At 39.7% G+C, this 24240-nt stretch overlaps 1 protein-coding gene across 5 annotated transcripts in view; it reads right to left on the bottom strand.

The window, feature by feature from the left end:
* Positions 1–24240, bottom strand: part of SORCS1 (sortilin related VPS10 domain containing receptor 1) — a 580968-nt gene that overhangs the window by 4176 nt on the left and 552552 nt on the right. For 3 of the 5 annotated variants that reach the window (XM_055118868.1, XM_055118867.1, XM_004611934.3), the window contains exons 24-26: positions 17312–17411; positions 1301–1406; positions 1009–1169 (exon numbers count right to left, since the gene is read on the bottom strand). In XM_055118868.1, coding sequence (XP_054974843.1) covers positions 1009–1169; positions 1301–1406; positions 17312–17411 — 367 coding nt within the window. The remainder of the gene's footprint in view (positions 1–1008; positions 1170–1300; positions 1407–17311; positions 17412–24240) is intronic. The other 2 variants (XM_004611935.3, XM_004611936.3) reach the window with 1 other exon arrangement.

The raw sequence follows: 24240 nt of genomic DNA, 5'->3' as shown, positions 1-24240 counted from the left end.
AAGAAATGGTATTGAGGCGCTTGGACATTAGTTACATTTAGAATGAAGCATAGAGAGTTACACAATAATTTATCCATCATCGTCAGCAATGCAGGATCTAAAGGGAATATTTACAGCCCAACGCCTGATGCCAACGGACAGGGAGAAATAAGGAGAGAAATAGATCAGCAATGGTGGCTCCATGAATATATCTACATTTCTGGAAATTTTCCCTTGCAATAAAGATGGGAACTTGGCAATTCCACTTGAGATTCTACACCTAGCTGCAGGATTTCCATGCTTACATCACAGGCAGAGAACTCTATGAGAAACTTCATTTTAATACTTCTGCTAGAAGACAGGGTACCGAGGAAATGGACATTGGCCAATTTCCTCTATAAATATAGCCCTCCCTGTTCTCTCTCGGGAGGCATCATTCCCAGGAGATTCTATAAACTGCCTCGATGTGAATGTCTTAGTGTCCTCAACATTTTCAGGCTTCATTTGTCCTGGGGGACAGTTTTCAGATTACTGGCCAACTAAAAAAATTCCCAGGGAGGTCAGGCTGTCACTCAGCCAGGTCTCCTGGTGGCTTTGGTCTCTGAAGCAGTTGGTCCTCTTCAGAGTGGTCTCCAGGTGGTGCTGGCTCCTGCTCTTGTCATTACACCCCTGCCCCTCAAATCATGCGGGACCCTCTGGAACTTCAGATCTGGCCTCTGAGACCTGTCTTTCTTGCGTTTGGTGGTTTGCTCTCTGCTCAAGATCATTTAAAGCCCAATGTGTTGAAAGGAATTCTTGCAAAACAAGGAATACACTTAGAAGAAAAATAAAACCGGCGAGAAAAGCAAGAAGGGTTTCCCGCACCCCACATTCTAATGGAAGAAAGCAAGGCAGGAGGTATCTTAGCTGTTTCTCTTTAGAATGTTAGAGCAGAAGAAAGTGGTTACGTCAAGCCAGGAAGAGGTTAGAGAGAGACTCAGCCACTGACTACGAAGGCTGAAGAGCTTAAGGCTACTGGGAATCATTTACCTATGAGCTGTGACTCCACCTTCTCATCTATCAGCTGGCCAGGCCTCCTGAGTTCAGTCTGAGGGATATGGGGCCTGCTTTCGGGCTGACTGACTCGACTGACCATCTCTCGTTCTTTCTCATTCTGCATCTGGGCATAAACATTAATCCCCGGGATTTTCCTAAAACATTAACAGAAACCATCACTGCTCTGTGCGGCTGAGACACTTTCACTGCGATGCATGCTTCGGAACCTGCCGGGGAGAAGGGGGGGTAGGGTGGGGGATGGGGATCTGCATGGATGGACACATACCTTTTGAACTTGTAGATGACAAACACCGCCAGACCCACAAACACCACCGAAAGGAGCATCAGCATGGCAGAACCGCTGTGGGTGGGGTTGAGGTCCACCAGAGGAGCTGGGAGAAAGCACAGGGAAGGGTGTGAGCAGAACGGGGTGGGTGAGATGCCATGAGAGACGGCCACTACTCACGCAGAGGCATGCTAAGTCCCGGAACACGGCTTTGGCTGCATTGGAGCCTGTGAGAGCCATTGGTCTGTTCCAGCCATCCTATTCGAGAAGGGCAGAGGAGCAATTTAAAAGCATTTAAAGAAGTTCGGGGCGGAGGGGGGCTGGAGTGATAGCACAGCGGGTAGGGCGTTTGCCTTGCACACGGCCAACCCGAGTTCGATTCCCAGCATCCCATATGGTTCTCTGAGCACTGCCAGGGGTAATTCCTGAGTGCAGAGCCAGGAGTAACCCCTGTGCATTGCCAGGTGTGAAGAAAGAAAGAAAGAAAGAAAGAAAGAAAGAAAGAAAGAAAGAAAGAAAGAAAGAAAGAAAGAAAGAAAGAAAGAAAGAAAGAAAGAAAGAAAGAAAGAAAGAAAGAAAGAAAGAAAGAAAGAAAGAAAGAAAGAAAGAAAGAAAGAAAGAAAGAAAGAAAGAAAGAAAGAAAGAAAGAAGAACAATCTTAAGTCTGGACGCAGGAGGCAGACTGCTTGGATTTAAAGTTTCTACTACTGTGTCCTGTTAAGGCATCTGGAGCTCCTTCACCTGGAAGGCATGTTGGTGGGAGAGGAAAATGAGAACACGGTCTCATCAGGTTTTAGTCGGACCTCCAAAAGACACTGTATGTGAATCCCTGATAACAGTGCTAAATTCCTAGTAACTGTTCTGTAAGTATCCACTTTTATTATTACTGCTACTATTGTTTTAAAACAATATGCATTATGATATGATAATTAGACATTCCAATCTTAGGAACACAAGCTTTCCCCACAAGGTAACACAGATAACCAATGGAAAAAGAAAATAAAGCAGAAATATGTTTTTCTGAATTATTCAGTTGTGCTCACTCCTATTCTACAATAGAGAAGGAAGTGGGGAGCAATGGAGCATGCTGATATGTTTTGTATATGCAAGAATCCAACAGTGGAGTGAATATTTATCAAGGGTAATCACTCTGGGGGGCTGGAGTGATAGCACAGGGGGGGGCATTTGCCTTGCATGAGGCCAACCCGGGTCCGATTCCTCCGTCGCTCTCGGAGAGCTCGGCAAGCTACTGAGAGTACCCCGCCCACACGGCAGAGCCTGGAAAGCTATCCGTGGCATATTCAATATGCCAAAAACAGTTACAAGAAGTTTCACAATGTAAACGTTACTGGTGCCCACCTGAGCGAATCGATGAGCAACAGGATGGCAGTGCTACAGTTCTAAAGTGCAGTCACTCTGGGGATGAAGAGGGGGTAGAACCTGGGGTTCTCACTACAGCCCTGACGGCTCTGTAGATCAGAGCCAGCTTCTCCGATGCAGTCACTTCTCTCAGGTCAAACAAGACCCCGTCTGCCTGGGTTTACCCTTCGCACATAGTTCTGGGGAACATTTCTCCCTTTCAAAACTTCTTCCATCTCAGGGTCAAACATGTTGCATTTTAATGACTTTGCAACTAATTTTCACCTCTGGAAAACTGACATTTTTACACACAGAATAGCTGAAGCATAAAATACAAGGATGTGTATCCACATAAAAGACCAAATGCCGACCTTTACCTCTCAGCAATTTAAGCACAGCCTCATACCTAGAGATGCTAGTGACCTTTCAGCATCATTTGCAGTACTTTGTGATGAATCAGAAATAGAAACATTATGCGTCCCCCACCCCCAAGTTATAGAAATTCAACAATTCAACCTTATATAAGGTGCAAGATTGTATTGCTTAGGTCTGGCTGAATTTTATAAGAGTACGTCCCAGCCACTTCTATACCAAGTATGCTCTATACGCTTACGAGTTTTGGTGGAACACAAAGTGAAGGTCTTTCTCTTGAAATGGGCTTATTTTTAGCAGAATGGAATTTTAGCAAGCACTGAATATAAGGAATCCCTCCCTCCTCTGTAATAGGATCTGTGGGCCTGTGTCAGGGGGGTTGTGGTTCCACCACAGTGGGGATACCCAAAGGAATTTCAATTCAAAATAGAAAAGAAAGCAAAGGTCTCTTTAGTCCAAGTAGGGAAACAAAGCCATCAGCAAAGGAGTCCAGGAATCCTTCTTAATTCGGAATGCAATTGGTGGTAAATCGCCAGGGAAGAGAACACCTTCCCTAGTAATGTACATTATGTGACTCTCAAGAGCAGAGCAGAAAGCAGCTGCAATTGTTTTCATCAGTTCTCCCAAAGAACTCTGAATTAGTGAATGAAGAGTGAGAACATGAACTGAAATTCACACAAACACATGGTTTTCTTTTCTTTCTTCTTTTCGGATACTCAATTCTGTGCTAATTTCAATAAGAGAAATCAGAAAATGAAAATGGCACTTCTAAGAATGGGAATTAGAAGTAAAATTATAGGCACAAAGCAAATTTAAAAATGACACAGTTATATTAAGTTTTAAAATGAGTAGGAAAACTTTTTTTTTGTCAAGGACCATTCAAGTATTTACATCATTTATGGAACACGCAATAAGACAAAAGATCATGGGCAGCGGATGAGAAGCATATGTGTCAGTCCTGGCATGTGCCAGGGTCAAACGACATGATTTCCAGATCTTAGTTGACCCTGTACAGTTTGGATACTGCCCATTCAACTTGAAAAGAAGCAGAAGAAGCAGTTAAGAGCATAGGTAGACACTCTGATTCTGACGGCAAATGCATGTGTAAAGATATATGTGTACAGGCCTGCCCGATATGTTGTACACATGTTTGCATGTATGTATAATGTGTAATATGCATATGAGAGAGACAAAACTTTGATTTTCTATCACTGAATTCAATATCCATCAGCCCATTGACAGTAGTATTTTATTTCCCCCATGCAGCCCTTACAATGCCAACCACTGGATTGCTTTAAAGTAAATGTCAGCTATCATAATGTCATTTGTAACTCTAATGATAAAGTTTCTTTCCCTTCCAGTGTCCTCAGTGGTCTCTCTATTATCATCACAAAACCATTATCACACTTAAGGAATAATAATAGGAAGATATTTTAAAGATAATCTTCTAGTACAAACCCTTAAGTTGACAGGGAACAAATGGAGGCCAAGAGAGAAGACAGAGACAGGACAATGAGAGGCAGGTTCGCTAAACTTCTTATTTCAAGATGAATGTTCTTAAATAATAAACGGAATATCATTGGAGCAGCCAGGAAGAATGCCAAATCTGCTTGACAGACTGGAATTTTAAATGAAGAGAAATTGCTTTGGCCAGGATTTCACTAACAGAACACACACACACAGACACACACACAGACACACACACACACACACACACACACACACTCCCCTTCTACCCAGTTCCTCTCTTCTCTTTCCCCAGCTAAAATATTTCAGTTCTAAATCATTCCTACTCAAATCATCATTCACAAGCCAGCAGCATCAACACTGTTAAGCAATCAGCACATCACGTGGAGCTTCTGCAGTCTGAGTTTGAAAATGTATGCTATGTCTTCTCTGGATGCCCCCTCCATCCCCCACACACCCTTTGCCTCTCAGTCTTCTCAGAGCCAGCAAGCAGGAAGAGGCAGCAGCAGCAGCAGGAGATTGGACACCACTGGTCTCTGTTCCCTGGGTGGCTTCAGTTGGCTCATCTGAGAGCGAATATAAACGGGCCTATTATTGCTCTGCACAACAGCAGCTGTGTATCTTAGTTTACCCAACACTTAGGTGCATTTGTGTGTGTTTCGCTGAGGAATGGAAACTGGTGATAAATGGGGTTTAGCATGTTGTGTAGAATTAGCATAAATTAATCCGTCTCCAACTGCAGCCGAAACAAGGTGGAAACTAGAAGCATGGAGGGAAGTGCTGAGCAGCTTATTTGCCATTTTTCATGCAGAGCAAAGATAGGCACAACGGGCTTCAAAGCACTCAACATGTCTTAAGTCTGGGTGCAGACACACAAGCTCCCTAACATCTTTCAAGGACTTCAGAACTGCACTGAATGTGTATGTTCCATTCATTCAGGACTGAGATGCCTATATTGATAACAATAGTTTTCCTGGGAAACGTGAATGGCGTCTGGTGAGCAGTAAGTATATGGTTATTGTTTGTGCAAACTGGATACATTCAAACTTCTATATTTAGGGCAAAGCAGCTGATTTGCGCCTTGAAGGAGATTCCAAGTTTGACATTTATGGGTTAAGTGACTTTAACTTGAACCTCAGCTACAAGGTGGAGAGAAAATATAATGTTTTAGAAAGTTGTGAGAATAAAAACAACAAAAAGAAATGAGAAAAAGTAAATGTAATGTTTTAGAAAGTTGTGAAAATGAAAAAAAAATGAGAAAAAGTGGTTTTATTATTTCTTTGGCAGGGGGCAGGTAAATTTAGCTACACTTGGGGCTTATTCCTGGCTCTGCACTCAGGGATTTTGTCCTAGGGAACCATATGTTGGTGATAGGGATTGAACCCAGGTCAGCCCCCTGGAAGAAAAGCATGTTACCTGATGTACTAATTCTTTAGCCCTCCACAAATGAATTTAACTTATTTCATTTTGAAATTGATTTTGGTGTGGGGACCACACAAAAACAGTACAGAAAGGATGGAAAGAGTGTCTATTATAAAAGACATGAATATGATAGTTCTTCCTTACAGTTCAAATGCAAACTGAATCAGACACTTAAGCAAAGCCATACCTTACTTAGTAGAGCAATAAGTCTGGAGCCTAGACAAGGTGGAAACTGACAGAAACTCTAATGACTAGGGATTCAACAGTGTTTATTTTAAAATAAGATGGAGTCTTCAGGAATATCTTGGCATCAGGAGTTGAGGTCAAAGGGCCAACTAATGACCAGCATGGTACTTGGGAGACCAAACTTATCAAGGTGTTTGAGAAGGATGCCTTTTGATTTTCTAGGGTTGAAAGTCAATGAAGAACCCTGCTTACTATGCAAAATGTTTCTCAAAGTGTGGTTCAGAGACTACCTGAATCATAATCACCTGGAGAACCTGTGAAAATTCAATTTTCCTAGACTGAGCTTGAGAAAAATAAATACCAATCTCTAAAGGTCTACCCCAGAAATCTCTAAAGGTATCAGGCTGAACAAATCAGTGTGCATACGAGTTCAAGAGCACTGCATGGTAGACTTCACTTAGTCACTCAGTCAATAGCCTTTATCTTTTGAAGTGTGCCTGATCTTTATATTTTCTAGGTTATTTAAAGATAATAAACCAACAACTCATACTCCTTAACTGCTAACAATAGCCAGGTTGGGCTATAGCTCCAGAGTTTTCTAAACTACATAAAAGCTTTTCAAATCCTTTCCTAAGCTCTGTTTTCTGCAGAACTGCGTCTTTGGAACTAGCTTTCAGTTGTCTCCATGCCCATGCCTTGTGAAATCTGAATTTCAAGCTTCTTCTATAAGCAGTCATGACCTGTGCCCCCTTTCCTCGACTCTGAGATGACATCATAAATTGGACTAGTAATGGAATAAAATAAAAATCATGAGATAGCTGATTATGAGCTTCAAGGTCTTGTGACTTTTCCACTATCATGGAACCCTATCATAATTGCACGTGGGCATAAACCAAAGGCATCTTGTTGAAAGCTGAGAGACCACATAGAGGACAGCTGATGTACCACAACCAAGGCCATGCTAGATAAATCTTTAGTCAGCCAACTTCCAACTTGTTGGGCCAGCCCTACCAGGATTAAAAGAATTCCCTACCTAACATTCCATAACTGATTGAGCATGGACAAAACCAAAAGGACCATGTGGCTGATCCAGAGACTCCAGTGATAATTAAAAGGTATTGTGAGACCACTGGGTTGTTAATGAACAATCACTAATATCTTTACTCTTTAAAATTTTTCTTTTTCAGTTTTTAGTGAAAAATATTCCCCTTTGAGCCCTATATTACCCAGTTGTTGCTATAGATTTCTGTTACCATTGACCAGTTATAAGATGACCATGAATGGTCTCTTTTTTTAAATTTTTTTTCAGATTTTCAGATAGAAATATTTATTTATATCGAAATACAGAAAACTCTAGTTGCTTTTTTTAGCTTCTTTGTTTTATTTTATTTTATTTTTATTTTTTTAAATTGAATCACCATGTGGAAAGTTACAAAGATTTCAGGCTTAAATCTCAGTTACACAATGCTCGAACACCCATCCCTTCACCAGTGCACATATTCCACCACCAAGAACCACAGTATACCCCCCACCCCCCACCCCCCAGCCCCTCACTCCTAAATTTCACTTTACTTTCTCTTTACTTTGATTACATTCAATATTTCAACAAAAACTCACTATTATTTGGAGTTCCCCCCCACCAAAGTCGAACCTGCTGGAAAGGAAGCATTTGATAATTTGTTTTTCATTGCTGAGAATGAAGAGATATGAGGTAATGTGGCCACAATAGCAGCCGCGAGGTTTTGGATTTCTGTATTTTAGTATTTTAGTAGCATGAATGGTCTCTTTTAAAACAAGATATTTGATGAATGGAAAGAACCGGGATCAAAGCAGAAGCAGACACAAAAGACAAAAGTCAGAGAACTTAAGTTTCTTTGGCACAGGAAATTTGGTGTTTAAAAGGCAGCTTGTTCCTGGGAGCCCAAAAACACAACGCAGAAACACCATCTGCACTCCAAAGTTAATTGCAGCACTACTCACAATAGCTAAGATTGGATATAAACCGAGTGCCCAAGAACAGATGAGTGGACAAAGAAACTATGGTACATCTTCACATCTTCACAATGGAATAGTATGCAGATGTTATGAAAAAAGGAAGTCATGAAATATACTTATACATGAATGGACATGGAAGAGTATCATGCTGAGTGAAATGAGTCAGAGGGACAGACAGAACGATTGCACTCATTTACGGAATTCTAAAACATTAGTATGAGACATATACCCAAATACATATACCAATGACAGTAGAAACAAGGGACGGTAGGACTCGATCATGGTACAAAGCATGCCGCAAAAGGGGTGGGGGAGTGCAGTTACAAACAGAAAGGACCACTATGACAATAGCAGAAATGATTACTCTGGACAAGAACTGAGTGCTGAAAGTTCAGTATCAGTATTGCAAACCACTGTGCCTAAAAGGAAAGGGGGAGGGGGTATGTATCTAGAGACAGACTATGGTGGTGGGGGGGGAGAACTGGGGATATTACTGGTGGCAGGAAATGTACACTGGTAAAGGGATTGGTGTTGGAACATTATATGACTGAAACACAAACATGAACAACTTTGTAACTGTGTATTTCACAGTATCACTGTATCATTATCATCCCGTTCTTCGATTTACTCGAGCGGGCACCAGTAACTTCTCTATTACACTCAGCCCTGAGGTTTTAGCAGCCTCTCCTTACTCATCTTTCCCAATGATTGGAGCTCTATCAGGGTCAGGAGAATGAGGCCTATCATTACTGTTTTTGGCATATCGAATACGCCACGTGTAGCTTGCCAGGCTCTGCTATGCAGAAGAGATACTCTCGGTAGCTTGCTGGGCTCTCACAGTGATTCAATTAAAAAAATATTTAAAAGGCAGCTTATCTTAGGTTCCTATATCTTCTCCTTATTTGTAGGATAACATAGCCTCAGGTAGTTAGGTTTATTGGGAACTTTCCTGTGTGTTTATTTGTAACCTCTTTCTTTGTGTTCTGTTGACTTGTGAATATTGTTTTTCTCTTCTTGAGTCCTTTGCATAGTTTATTCAGAGCCAAGTCCTTTTGTATGGGCACAGGAAGACTGTAGCAAATGCTATGCTTTTGTAACTTGGGAGTCATTAGACTCTACATGTTATTTTCCTCCTGGGCATCTGTTCTCTCGACCTAAGCCTCAGCTGCCCTTACTTCCTAGTACCCCCAAAAGCAGGGTCCCAAAGAGAGACGGGATGGACCCAGGGCAAGTGGTGAGATATGTGCTACCCTGGCATCGAGATGAGCCTGGCCAAAGTGCTTAACTATAAGTCAAGAGCTCGGTCATGGACAGATGCTGTCATAATCCAAAAAGTAATAACTAGATTCGGATCCTGCTAGGGTTAGGAATGATTAATCTGGCCTGAGCACTGTAGTCTGATTCTGCAAGATGTTCCCAGAAGAGCTGCCCTGCAAGCCTCAATGTATCTCTTACTGTGTCCATATAAAAATAACTAGTATTGTTAGTTTAGAGATGTTGATGGAGTTTTTGGACTGAGGGAAGGAGAAAAACACCTTAAGAGGTATTTTTGCCTGTGGGCCCTCAGGAAGGGCTTTGAAATGCCCCTAGGTGGTGTTTCCTTTGAACCTGGCAGCCCTCAGGAAGGGTTTTCTTAGTTGATTTTGCTACCAGACTGTGTGTAGCCTAGAGGACAAGGTGGAGAGAGAAAAGTAGGGGAGAGACTAGTGAAGAAGAGGAGAATCCAGAGAGTGGGGATGGAGGAGTGAGGAGCTCGAGAGGAAGAGTGCTGGAGGAGAGAGAGGAGAGAAGAGAAATAGGGAGCTCAGAGAGACTGGAACAAATGCGTGGAGAGAATGGAATAAACGGCAACTGATCTATCAACCGGCTTGGCCCTCGTTTCCTCTTCTGTCTGCCCCATGGCCCGGGCCACTATGGCTGGGTGAGCGACCCGGGACCAACCTCCCTGAAAACCCAGCGTCAGCTGGCCAACGGGGAGAGCCACCGGGGCGAGCCACCGGGGCTCTCCCCCGTCACCCCCTGCCAGATGATTTTTTACACTTATTTATATGTATTCTCCTGTTTTACACCCCCCTCAACCTCCTACCATCAGTCTCTCTTGACTATCTGCCTAACTGTCATCACCTTGGAGAAATGCATCGTTTACTTTATAATTAACACTTTATAATTAACACTTACTTCCAACGTGGCTTTCTTTGGGCACCTAAATGTTGCCATTCATTTTAACTTTCCCCCACCCTAGTTATCCTAGAATCTGTCATAGATTTTCTTGGTATATCTTCAGGCCTAAGAAAATTCAGGCTGGTTATCTTCTAGGTATTTCAGGCCCTTTTATGAAAGGAAACTTCGATAAAAATGGTAAAGGAAGAATCTTTTTGGCACTGATCAGATACCTTATTGTTGGTCCATAGGATAGTTATAAATAGTTACAAATGTTTTGCATTCATCTAATCATATAGGAGAGACATGTTTAGGTATATTAACACCTGTCCTTACTTTTAACTTCATAATGGCCTAACAACTGTATACAGCTATTTGGCCCTTTCGTCTGTGAGATGGTCCAATTATTTGTAGAGAATAAAATTTTATTTTGAGGGAAAAATAGAAAGCAAAATCCTATTAGCATAACTTTATTCACAAAAGACTAGGATAGTAAATGATAATTGTGTAGATGAGAAGGCAACTAGAGTCTACAGAGGCAGATAAATTTATTGGTGGTGGAAGAATTCCCAAGGAGTAATTTCATCTTTAAATGGAAAATATTGTACCACAACTTATTTTGCTTTATAGTTCTGAGCTCCACAACTAGACAAAGTGGCAGCTGCATCTGTAACAATGTGGCTTTGATGACACTGTATTTTCTGATATTTTGTGTCTGATACAAGTGCAGCCTACAAGTATAAATGGCTACATGTGAATTTGTTGGCAAGGGTCCGGATATATCATAGTCTAGACGGAGTTTCTTTCTGAGTTCCTTAACCCCTCTCAGATGCGCTTATCGAATACCCAGTGGTAGCCACTGAGGCCTAAAATATTAATTTTCTAATATCTGTGATAATATCTTTTTTTTTAATACCTGAAAAAGAAATTGAAGCAGTCAGCCACAATCACGGAGGCCAAGATAACAGAAGATCACAGTTTTATTAAAAACCACACAATATCCTTGACAAAGGACAATTATCCTAAACACAAAAACTTTAGTAAGGGAGTCAGAGGAGCATATGTGTGTGTGTGTGTGTGTGTGTGTGTGTGTGTGTGTGTGTGTAATTTTTTTAAATAACCTGGGATTTGAGACTCTTCCTTTGAGAAATATTGACTTTCATGTTTCTTAACCATGTTGTTCCAAAACTCTGGAAGAACAGTGACCCCACTGGAAAAGTAGAAATATAGCAGCATCCTGAATCTCTAACACATGCAAAAATATAGCTAGATGCAGCGGTATTATTTTCTGCTTATATTAGCACATTAATAGCATCTGGATAATATCATTTATTTAAATTTTATAAAAATGCATGGCTGTTCAATTATATCTTCTGCTAAGATCTTAGTTTACTCTGTGGTAATCATTTTTCAACTGCTTCATGGCTACAACTCCTGACTGACCTTTGCCATCCATCTCGATTACGGATATGCTTTGTCCCACGTCATAGATGTGCTGCATTTTCTTTACTCCCACTGTCATCTAGCCATACTGTCAGTTTGGTTGCCTCTGGAGATGCAGAGAAATCAGTTTGTACATTAGTACAAACTAGTAATGTGTACAATTAGTAATGTAATTGTACATACATTTGATTGTAATGTTTGTCACTAACTTCTTCCTACATTAATATCACAGGTCCTCTTTATTTAAGGCAAGTCTGGAGTTATAAATCAGATTTACTTGAACCTTTCTTTGATAGTCACATGACTTTCTGTTCTAGAAAGCTACAGGGGAATGGTTGTGGAGAACAGTGAAAGGTCTGCCTGCATAACATCATTTGGGAAATTTAGAAAATACACTGATTTCTCAAGAGTACTTCCTGGGAGCCTCTCAGGATTTGTGCAGTGACACTTGAAAAAAATCTCTGAAGATCTGTGGTGACTATTATAGAGTGTTAGGTCAAGAATAATACTATAATGTCCCCTTGCACCCCAATGTCCCCACTGAATCCAGCTAGGAGTGATCTCTGCCCGATGTGGTCCCTAAACAAAAATAAAACAAAACAAACACACAAAGAAAGAATGATTGCTTTACTACAGGATTCTGAAGGGTTTTTTTCTTTCATATAAATAATAGGGGCTCATTTTTTAATGTTTTGAGGAAATCAGTCTGTTGTATCCACTCTAGTCATATTCTATAGAGGTCCTGCCCGTCAAGTTTCTGTTTACCTGATCAATAAATCTCTTGTGAAATGCAAATTATCACTGAAATTCTATTGCTTGTAATTTAATAAGGATCAGTTGGGTTAAATTTGTGGTTGGTGGGGCTGGAGAGATAGCACAGCGGGTAGGGCGTTCACCTTGCACGCGGCCGACCCGGGTTCAAATCCCAGCATCCCATATGGTCCCCTGAGCACGCCCAGGGGTAATTCCTGAGTGCAAAGCCAGGAGTAACTCCTGTGCATCGCCAGGTGTGACCCAAAAAGCAAAAAAAAAAAAAAAGAAAAAAAAAATTTGTGGTTGGTGATGCTGCCCTTGCTTGCTGGGTCTCTAACACTGACACTTACATATTATCTCATTAATTCTACCATCGAAAAATCAAGTTGCTTATACGTTTCACTTCCACCTCTGCTTGTTTATTTTCCCAGTCTCTGAAGAACTCAGAGGATTTACTTCATTTGACCCTAACATTAGGGACAAATAACAGTTTGATAAAATTAAAAAAAATGTTTCAGTAATTAGTGTTTTAATTTATTGCCTGATAGCAGATTCCATCACCTGGAACTCTACCAGGAGATGGTAAATTTCAGGTCAAAATTGAATGTACCGCCTGGTCTTGATCTTTTCAGAAGAGATGCAAGCCCCTCTTTCAGCTTTCTGATTGGATTTTTGATTTATATGTGAACACAGAACATGAAGCACAAAAGCAATCTTCTTCAGCAACCAAAAAAGAGGGTCCTAATCCTAGATACTCATGTCTATCAAACAAATTACCATCATTTTCAGTTGGATTGAAGTTTCTTGTAGAATAACTTGCGAAATATATTTAATCTTACTTGGGAAGGGGTGGATTTTAATGAAAGGATTATTGACTATTGCAGAATCTATTGTTTTACAAGTTATTTCATTTGTACATTTTCCCTGTTTTCATGTTTTGTAGATTTTGAAAATTTTAACTTACTTATGGATGAAAAATATTTATAATGCATTATTTTCTTCCTCTGAATTTTATATTCGCTTTTGTGTTATATTTTACCCTGACTATATGCCAATTAGGAAATTAGGAGGACATGCAACTCAGAGATCTAAGCTATGTCATATTATTCACTTTATATGCATATAATGTCAGCTTACTCTATCACTGCTCAAGACAATCCTTTTTAGTTCAGATTCAACATTAATGTTCATTTTTTCATAATCTTCAGTATGAAATAATTTTAGTCCACTTTATTGAGAATTAGCAAAGCTTTTTAAAGCTAGCATTGTTTCAAATCCCATCTAATATCTAAAGTGACAGTCTTAGTCTATCTCATTGCCCTGTAAGTACCAGAGTTTTTAGAAAAATTCTTAAGTGTAGATTCATGTAGGAAAAATATTGAGATATCTTAAATAGGCCTTTCTCTTGAGTAAATTCCAAGTTACCATAGGCAACGAGGAGACTAATGACATTTAAGTGCATTTTTCTAACTCAACCTTGTTCCACCATTAAGTACCTATAGATATCAAGTGTGCTGCACCAGATTCAGTCTTCCTGTGTGTCTTTGTAAAAAACCATCCTTAATATGAGAGAACTAGTAAAACAGAGAGGAATGTGCAAAATTAATGACAAGTAAATACAGAGAAATTAGAGAATACTTTAAATCATGAGTGAGATAGTACACAGAAGAAAGGGCAATAAAACAAAACAGAACAAAACAAATGAGAGGTCTGGTTTGTTTGATTAGGCAAGAAGAAGGTAATCTAAGGTGTATGCCCCTTACTTCTCCCATGACATAATGCTGTTCTCTCATACTAGAACCCTCATGAAAGCATCCAGAGCAGTCCACTAAGGGCTAATGAATATATTTATTTATTTTTTTGATAACATTTAGCAGCAATACTCTTACCAGTCCCTTTCCCTTTTGTCAAAGTTGTCTTGTTCTCGGAGAGCCCGGCAAGCTACCGAGAGTATCGCGCCCGCACAGCAGAGCCTGGCAAGCTACTCGTGATGTATTGGATATGCCAAAAATAGTAACAATAAGTCTCTCAATGAGAGACATTACTGGTGCCTGCTCAAACAAATCGATGAGCAACGGGATGACAGTGACAGTGATAGTGACAGTCTTGTTCTTGGACACATAATTACATGTAGCACTGAGCCCACTTTTTCTTCAACTGTTCCTATTCTCTAAAATGTGCATAAAAATATCTATAGTAACACTTAAGAGTTCCAAACAAAATAAAAATACTAACATTGACGTTTCCTGGATGATTATCTGACAAATTAATGCGTGACTCTATTCACCACTAATCTGATAAGAAGTAGCACGTCCTACAGATATGCTCACTGAATAAATCAGAAGGTTAAAAGAGGCGTGGGTGGGGGTAGGTTGGGAGTTTTGAGTATATCTCTATAAAGTAAAAATAGATTTTTCATCTAGTTATTTACATCAGCAACAACTATTAAACATCTGATATAGTCAAATTCTGCGGTATAATAACAGAGATGATATTAATATGATAAAATTATCCTCAATAATTTAAATTGGAGTGATAATCTCATCAGAGATACAGATTTAAAAACTCTATGTAGTTGAGACAAGGGATTGATGGTATAAGGTAGAGTTTTTTAGAAAGTAGCCATGAAAATGTGGGCAAATTTTATTGAGTAAATCCTTTACATAAAAAGGCTTATGAGATGTGGGAAAATAGAGAGGGAATGATTAAACCACTAGGGCATGCTACGAGTAAAGGTAAAATACCAGGTTTTTCAGTCCAACACCCAGTATGACTTTTATTCCCTTTTCCAACTGTCTAAGTTGTTTAGTCTTTGTGTACCAAACATTGATGTTGGGTGCCACCAAGTCCTAAAATACAAAGTGTGCCCCTTAAGTCACAATCCTGTCTGACCTTCTTAACTTATTCCCATCATCTTGTTCTTAAACAATCTCAGAGCTTTCCTTTTGGCAGCAGAAACATCCGAAATAGCTGTCAGGAGTGGTCAGAACTTTAAGAAGAATTGCAAAGAAAAAGATGCAGAGGAATGGCTAAGAAGAAAACTAGCTAGGGTTTAAAGTTGAGCTAAATTTAGAGAATAAAGATAATGAATTTCCTAATAGAACATCGGGGTGGGGGCTTGGAACCAAATAAACCCAGTCTCTGACTGTTCAGATACCTGGAAATGCTTACCTTGTGTTCCCATTAAAGTGATCAGGGAACTGAATTTAAAAAAGCAAAACAAGGCCAGTAAATTCTTAAAAAGAGACAGTTCTTTGCCCTTGGAGACAAACCAAAAAATGCATTGGTTCTCTAACCAGCAACAAACTCTGGCTGAAATATTTTGAAAAGAAGTCTGCTGAACATCTGCCGGGCAATTAATGTGATGCCACAGTGAGCGGGAATGGTCCCTGGGAAGGTATCAGCAATCCTGCTTATGAGACATGAAATGTTGCAAACAATAGTCCTTTTTTTTTCTTCCTCTTTTATTTTTTTTTTTAATTTTATCTTACCTAGGGTGGGGGTGTGAGAGGAAAAAAGAAAGACTAGAGGTGGAAGTTCTAAACCAAATTCTATTCCTTCTTTTCAACGTCTCTAAAGCGAACCACTTGAAGATTGGGCTTTCCCCCAACTTCATTCTGTTGTTGTCGGTGCTGTTCTCATAGTAATTTTGTGCAACTGTGGCCCTACAGGGACGGGGTTACTGACATTGATGAATTAGATGAAAAATTGTAACTCTTTTTCAGCACCTGCTTTGCAGAAGCAGTAAACAGGTTACAATTGTTTTTGCAGGAAGCAACAGTAGAGAGAACCTCAGATATCCCAGTCTTTCTAGCTTGCCCTTTACCTCCAAAACACTTGGAAGGATTTAAAGCTTGTTACAAGTTCCATTTTAGGGAAACATAAGAAAACCATCCTATTTGTTGCCATCATCATCCTATATATTCTGAGACAGTCCTGTTTCACCACAAGACCCCACTTCACTTTCTCCCAAGATCCACCCGTTTCAAGAAACAAGACAAGACGGAACTTGTAATATCTGTAGAAACATTTCATAAGCAAAGAGATGGAGAGACTGAGTTGACTGCTGTTCCTGCCTCTGCCATGCTCTGGACGTTAATAACGCTTTTTTTCTTGCAAAAGCCAGAAAAAGTCTCTGCCTCCCTGAAGCATCAGTAAGTGGGCCCTTGTTTGGCTTTATCAGCTTCATACAATGCTTGCTGTACTGCAAGAGTCTTTCCTTCAATCCCCAGGGCTCTTGCCTCGCCTCTTAGAAACATGTTTTTCTTCTCAGAAATATTAGTCCTGCTCAACAAATTCCCTATATGGAATAAAGTACAAGCAACAATTTGGGAGTATATTCCTGATCTTCCCAATTTTGTGTTACTTTTTGTCATCATCAATGAGCTTTGCTCACTCCAGTGGGATTAAGCCTTTCCAAATTATTGGGTGTTTAGGCTTCCATTCTTATTTCAAGTTGATTTTACTGTTCTACTACATCCCCCAATTTAAAAATATATATGCATATGTATACTTATTTAAATATTTCTAATGTGAATGATATGAAAGTGAAAATTTGCTGAAAATTAGAAAATTATTCATTGCAAGGTTAACTGATTTTTTTTTCAGTTTATCTGAAGCATGCTATATGAGTAAAACTGGGTTGAGTACTGATGTTATTTTCCAGGGATTAAGGAAAATGATCCTTGTTGATTGAGGAATTCCTATTGAGGTCAAAATACCAAGCAAAAAAAAAGAATTGATGCCTAATTTCTGAGTAGCTGTGTTCTCATCTCATTTTCTTTGGCTGAAATGACAGAAAGGAATACCCCCTTTCCAGAGCCACAGACCCAAGCCAAGGATGCTGAAACTTACCTGCTGTTAAGTGAGCCGCATGGACAAGGACTTGGACTCCAGGCTTCAGCTCAAAGTGTACCAAGTTTTGGTTGAGCTTGTGGATCAACAGCTCTGATATCTGAAAGAGGAAGTGTCATAATGAATGCCACCATAATCATGTTTCTAATAAAACACATGCTGAGGAGCATCTCCCTACGCATTCCAATAGTATCCCTGTGAATTACATGAAGGAATTTTAAATGACTTGGGGTTTTGATTCCAGAATATGCAGACATACTTATTTTTAAGCATTACCTGAGCTTCCACCTAATTGTTAGAATGTAAGACACATTATTTCCTTGATGGGCTGGAGCAATAGCACAGCAGATAGGGTTTGTTTTGAATGTGGCCAACCCGGGTTTGATTCCTCTGTCCCTCTCGAAAAGCCCAGTAAGCTACCCAGAGTATCTCGCCCGCACGGCAGAGCCTGGCAAACTACCCACGGTGTATTCAATATCCCCAAAACAGTAACAACGAATCTCACAATGGAGATGTTACTGGTACCCGCTCAAGCAAATCGATGAGCAAAGGGATGACAGTGATGGCAGTGATACAGTGATTTCCTTGATATAATTAATACTCTTAGGGAAAGTGCCTCAAGCTGGAGTGTATACTTCCTGTGAGAGTCTTAGGTTCCATACCCAGCACTGTCTACTCCCCTGATCACACAACCAGCTGTAGCTTCTGAGCACCAACAGGTGTGACTCACATACAGGAACATTATACTCTTGGAAATTATCCTGTGTTGTCTAAGTATGTCAAGACAGGTTTGCTACACATTAGGACTTAAAAGAAGTAAGTATGTACAATTGAAACAGTCTGATAAGATTGATACACATTTATTTGCCTTTATTTAAAAAGTATCAATTAGGGGCTGGAGAGATAGCACAGCAGGTGGGGCATTTGCCCTGCACGAGGCCAACCCAGGTTCGATTCCCAGCATCCCATATGGTCCCCTGAGCACCGCCAGGAGTAATTCCTGAGTGCAAAGCCAGGAATAACCCCATGTGCATCGCCAGGTGTGACCCAAAAAGAAAAAAAAAGTATCAATTATATCAAATTTTCAAATTTAGTAGAATTAAAGTAATGTGTTTGCAATTGTGTTAACACTTATGGTCTTGGTGTAGAGTTACCTCATTTCCCCTTCACTGAAGTGCCCCACTCCCACACCCACGACCCATCCCTTCATAAGATCCAACTTATTTTTCTTCAGGTCACTTTCTGTACCAGAGTGAGGTATGTTTTCATAGATAAAACTGTTTTACTTAATTATTACTAAAGTACCAAGCTCAATTTGTTTTATTTGAATATTCTTTAGAGTAATTTCTAAAAAACTATCAGCGAAAATCATACTCTAGCTATTGGGATTTGGTCCCCTTGTCTTATTTTTGATATTCTAATAATCAATTTACTGTTTTATTTAACATGCTTTTAAAGTTCAGTTAGATGCCTTCATACCAGCATTTTGCTAAATACATTCTTAATTCTTTCCTTTTATATTTGTCATTTCATTTACTCCACTGAGTTGTCAAAATAAAACCTACAATCCTTTTGGAAATCAAGATACATGATGGCTTTGTTTTGAAGCAGAAAGCTCTTACTGGTTAAAAAAACAATTTTTCCTATAGATGAACCTCCTTGCCTAATAGTAGGATCCTGGGAAAAATTTCAGTGGCCAGTGGTTGAATGAGTGCCTGGGATTCAATGAAGGTCAGCCTCTTATTTGCATTTTTCAAACAAGACAGAAAAACAAGACAGTGATCAAACTGTGTTGGAAGCAATTTTATTCTTTGTCTTAGCTTATTTTTCCTGGGTACTAGGGATTATCAGAATGCTACAGATTTATAGTAAGACTAGATCTGGGGGCGGGGACTATTTGTTTCTTTATTTTTGGACAATATCCTCTGTGTTTAGGAGCTACGCCCACTTCAGTATTCCCTGGTTGCTCCCAGCCATACCCAGAGGACCATATGTTGCCAGGGATTGAGTTAGGGTCTCCTGCATGCAAAGTGTGATCTCCAACTGAATTAAATTTTCAGCTGCAGAAAAATCAGATTTCTAGCAGATTGTGCAGGTGTTTTTTCTTTGAAATAGTGCAATGTAGAGCTTTCTATTTTATTTTATTATTTTTGTTTATTTGGTTTGGAGGCCAGATCTGGCAGAGCTCAAGGCTTACTTCTGACTCTGCTCTTGGGATCACTCCTAGCAAGGCTTAGCGGACCTTACGGGATGACATAGATTGAGTCTGGGTTGGCCAAGTGCAAAGCAAGATAGCACCTCCTTTAGTATCTCTCTGGCCATTTTACCTTATTCTTACTCATTTGGTAAAGTCTTTCCAAGAGTCTATCATTAGAATATAACAGAAGTCAGAAAATTTGATTATGAAATATACATGAACAGAGATATCTGTATATAAACACATATGTATGAATAATACATGCTAATGTTTATGAAATATGTTTATACATATAAATATAACCTTATATTTCTAGAAAATATAATTTATACAAGGAAGGGATGTAAGGTATAGTTAATAAATTGTCTTGATCAGAGTGTAGCAAGAAAATGTAGGAAAAGCATGTATTTATAAGACAAAGACTTCTATCTTTCAACCTGTTGAAGTGATACTCATTTTTTTATTTTGAGAACATTTTTTCCTCAAGTGAGAAATATAAATAGCTAAATTAGAAAATAGAGTTCATCAGAATAATGTGCTTTTAATTTATAATCTCCAGGAGAGTCTCTTGTTAAAATAATTAACTTCCAGATTTGTTTTGGTTTAACACATTGCTTCATTGGTTTTATCTGCATCATTTACAAAATTAAGCAGCCTATGCAAATATAATCTGGCAGCAGAAAGTATATTTTATGCATTTAACTTTCATCAAAGGGCATGCAATAAAGAACATGTGCTTTTTATGGAAAAATAATGCAGAGACACAAAGCTAAATAAAAACTACATTTCATACAAGAATAATATCAATTATAACCATGTACTTCTCTACTCAAATAAATTGAGTATGAAACTGTTTTCAGATTTTGACACTAGTATTAATTCCATGCCAGTTGCCAGTTGCAGAAATGTTTATTCTGATTTGTGTTCATCAGATCATGAGTTACTTGCTCTCTCTCTCTATATATATATATACACGTATACATTTATATGTTATATACAAATAATATATTTTATATGCTTTGAATATCTTATATTGGTAAGGCTGAAAATATCTTCTGAATTTTTTCTATTGAAGTGTTGGTATGAACAGCTCCATAGAAAGTATGAAGTATACATGCCCAAATTTACGGTTATATTTAAAGAGTTGACACTAGGTTTGAACTTTGACTTCTAACCCTAGAGCATTTTTGTATACAACATCTTCTTTTAAAAGTATTTTTCTTGAACCAACAACAAAATGAGAGACTAAAGGGCATTTTGAAAATAGTTTGGCTTATTAGGCTGAAGATATTTCAAAATATAGGGTTATATTAATTTTGTTGCTACATATCATTCATCTGTGAAACAGGAAACTTTTTTTTTTATAATTTATTTATTTTTAATTAGAGAATCACCGTGAGGGTACAGTTACAGATTTATACACTTTTGTGCTTATACTTCCCTCATACAAAGTTCGGGAACCCATCCCTTCACCAGTGCCCATTCTCCACCACCCGTAAACCCGGCGTCCCTCCCACCCTCCCCACTCCCATCTCCCCCCCACCCCACCCTGCCACTGTGGCAGGGCATTCCCTTCTGTTCTCTCTCTCTAATTAGCTGTTGTGGTTTGCAATAAAGGTGTTGAGTGGCCGCTGTGCTCAGTCTCTAGCCCTCATACCCAAGAACCGTAGAAATAAGTACCAGGAGGTTGACCCCATGGCTTCGCGGCTGGCCTCACGTTCCGGGGAAAGGGCAACTCAGAGAAGGGAGTTGAAACAGGAAACTTTAAATCCCAGACTCATCTCAACAACCAATGTGAGCTAGAAGAATCCCTAACCTGCTCCTTAGAGTTGTCACATTTGTTTCACCCGCTAACATAACTCATAAAGTGTGAGAGTTCTGGCTCTGAAAGGAATGGAATGATTGCAACCTACTCAGAGGCTGTGTTCCCTACATGCAAAAAGCAAAATTCTGTACGATAAAGACTCAAGTGAAGTAGCAATGACCGCTGAACAACTGAGCTTGATGCAGTAAGTTGACTAACTTTGATTTGCTGTTTACTAAAAGCAGATTTTCCACATCTTGTACAATTTCATTCATCCATTGTACTCTCATCCCTCTTGGCAATGCTCCTACACAGACTATTTCCTACCCTTCAGCTAAGTCTCATAACCAAAGCAGCAACCTATCATTCTTTGTATCTGTATATTTGCCTGTGATTCAGGTGCAACCTGCACATCCCCTCAAGTGCCACTTCAAAAAGACAGTGGGGACTCAATACAAATAAATACTTGCAAAGCAGCCACCAAAAGGAAGCTGCTGCAGAAAAGACAACTCCTCTCCATCTTTTCAGTAGGAGAAATTTGAATGTTGCCATCAGAATGAGCAAGGTTAGATGGAGGGGATAACAATGCTAAGTTCTCAGGGACTTACAACCACGAAGGCACATTTCTTGCTCCTACTTTATATCTACTGTAACTCGGCAGTGATGCTGAGCATAGGATGGCTAAACAGGGACACATTTCCATTCATAATATATAGGAGGGGATAGGAGAACACAAGTTCCTGTAAGTAGCATTTGAATTTTTTGAGTACAAAGTGACACACACTGCTTCTGCTCCCAACTCATTAGTTTGCTGGAGACTCATGGTTCTTCCCCAGAAGAGACCCATGGATATATAACTGTACCATCCATTCAGAAAGCAGTCAGCTGGAAACAATCAGCCACCGTGCTGATTATCACACTGAAGAATGACCTGAATCATTTTAATGAAGTTGTAGGGAAAATACTGCTCTTAGATTATTATCATGGAAGTCCCAAGCATTGAAACATGAATAACTTTAGGGACAACAGGCTAGCTTGTAAATATATAACCATAATGCACGAAGTGGAAGCAATCCATTCAAAACATGCCTTAATCAGTGGCAATGCCACATTAGGTCAAAATTTAGCTGATATCAAAAAGTGCTCATTGTCACTCATAATTAGGGAAATTATACCTCAGTTCTTAGAACATACTTTCTAGATTAAATTGTGGGTTGAGAACTGGAGCCCAATACTAAGTCTGAATAGCTATCTCATTCAGTTACAGTTTCTCAGGCCAAAATAATTGTTTGGTAAAGTGCTGTAAAAGTTTCCCAGAAGGAACAATGAAGAAAAATCTATTTAAACAGCATCTCTTCCCGGGTATTCCTCATCAATAAGCTTTACTCAGGGAAATACTATGTTTCTAATTTCCAGTTTTGCATTCTTCTTACTACAGTTCTTACTTATGCTATTCCGGTCCTTATTTCCTGTTTTATGAACTTTCCTTGTCAACTCCAAAGTATTTCTAGAATTCAAGTCCTCACATTAAAATCATGGGATAAGGCAAACTACATGAGTATATAGAACAGTTTGAGATCATCAACTACATTTTATAATGCATCCTTAATTCCTTAAGACACTGCTAATCATGGATTTTATTTTCTAAGGTTGCATTCCTTTGTATTTCAGATTCTAAAACTGTTGGCAGTGACTAGTTTTTGTTTTATTTTTTTCAATAGTCATTACACAGTTTTCAAATGCTTTCATTCTCTTCACGGATATGTAAGACCATATGCAGACTGCCTATCCCTCTGGTGCAGCATCACAAGTGTCTGGACAGAGCATGATGCTTTTTCCCTCTGCTTTGGACAGTCAGAAACACATCTCTGGCCACCTCTGGGGTTTCACTGAGGCACAGAAAGTCCAGTGGGGAGAGGCTGATAGTGAAGCACTTGCCCCACCCCTGAGCAGCTGGCCTCGGGAGCAGGATGTACTGTCCTGATGAGGCCAGCAAAGGGCAACTGAGCCTGTTCTCACTCCTCAGATATCTGAAATAGAGACTGGCAAGAAGTCCTTGACAGAGGTCACTTGATTAACCCAGCCCCCTTTATCTTGCTAACAGGGTCAAGTACTATTCGCGATGAGAGAATTTTTCATTTACTTCATAGACAAGCTAGCTCGATCTAAGTCAGTATGCTACTTCCCCTGAGATTACTATTCGGGGATGTTTAGGGATAAATGTCACAAAACCTTTGCTGAGGCCTGTATTCTTCAGGGTCCTTTGGCTACTGGGTCTTGTGTTTGCCCTTACCAGGGCAACTGGGAGTTATCTTTAAGAAGGAGGATAAAGCTTTAAGAGATGATAAGATCTTGGGGCTGGAGCGATGGGTAGGGCGTTTGCCTTGCACACAGCCGACCTGGGTTCGATTCCCAGCATCCCATATGGTCCCCTGACACCGCCAGAGGTAACTCCTGAGTGCAGAACCAGGAGTAACCCCTGTACATCACCGGATGTGACCCAGAAAGAAAAAAAATGATAAGATCAGGCTTCCTCTGGTTTCCTCTGGGATTCAGAACGCACCCTTCACAGGAAGGAAGTCCTTTCTGTGTGGCTTAGTTTTGCATTCATTTTGAATTTCTGTTTAGGCTTTTATAAGAGAAATCAGCTATTTCTGCCTCTCAAGTGTTCCTTCATTCTCCACCACATTTTTCTTTAGGGAACCATGTTCTTTGCAAGTTTCAGTTTCATTCTTATTCTGCAGGAGCTTCCTAACCCTTGGATCAAGATAAAACATCTCAGTGATCACCGATTTCACTCTCTCTGTCTAATTTCATAAGCTGGTAAAGAGATATCCACTACACCCAGGTTATGGGACCTGGAAAGTGTTCCAAGGAGACTTTTTTGGAGCAACCAGGGCCCTGTCTAAGGGTGGGGGTAGTAAGCTG

This window comes from Sorex araneus, chromosome 11 (genome assembly GCF_027595985.1).
Source record: "Sorex araneus isolate mSorAra2 chromosome 11, mSorAra2.pri, whole genome shotgun sequence".
NCBI classification, from domain to species: Eukaryota; Metazoa; Chordata; class Mammalia; order Eulipotyphla; family Soricidae; genus Sorex; species Sorex araneus.
Note: the sequence above shows the minus strand (reverse complement) of the source record. Positions and strands in the feature narration are given on the sequence as shown.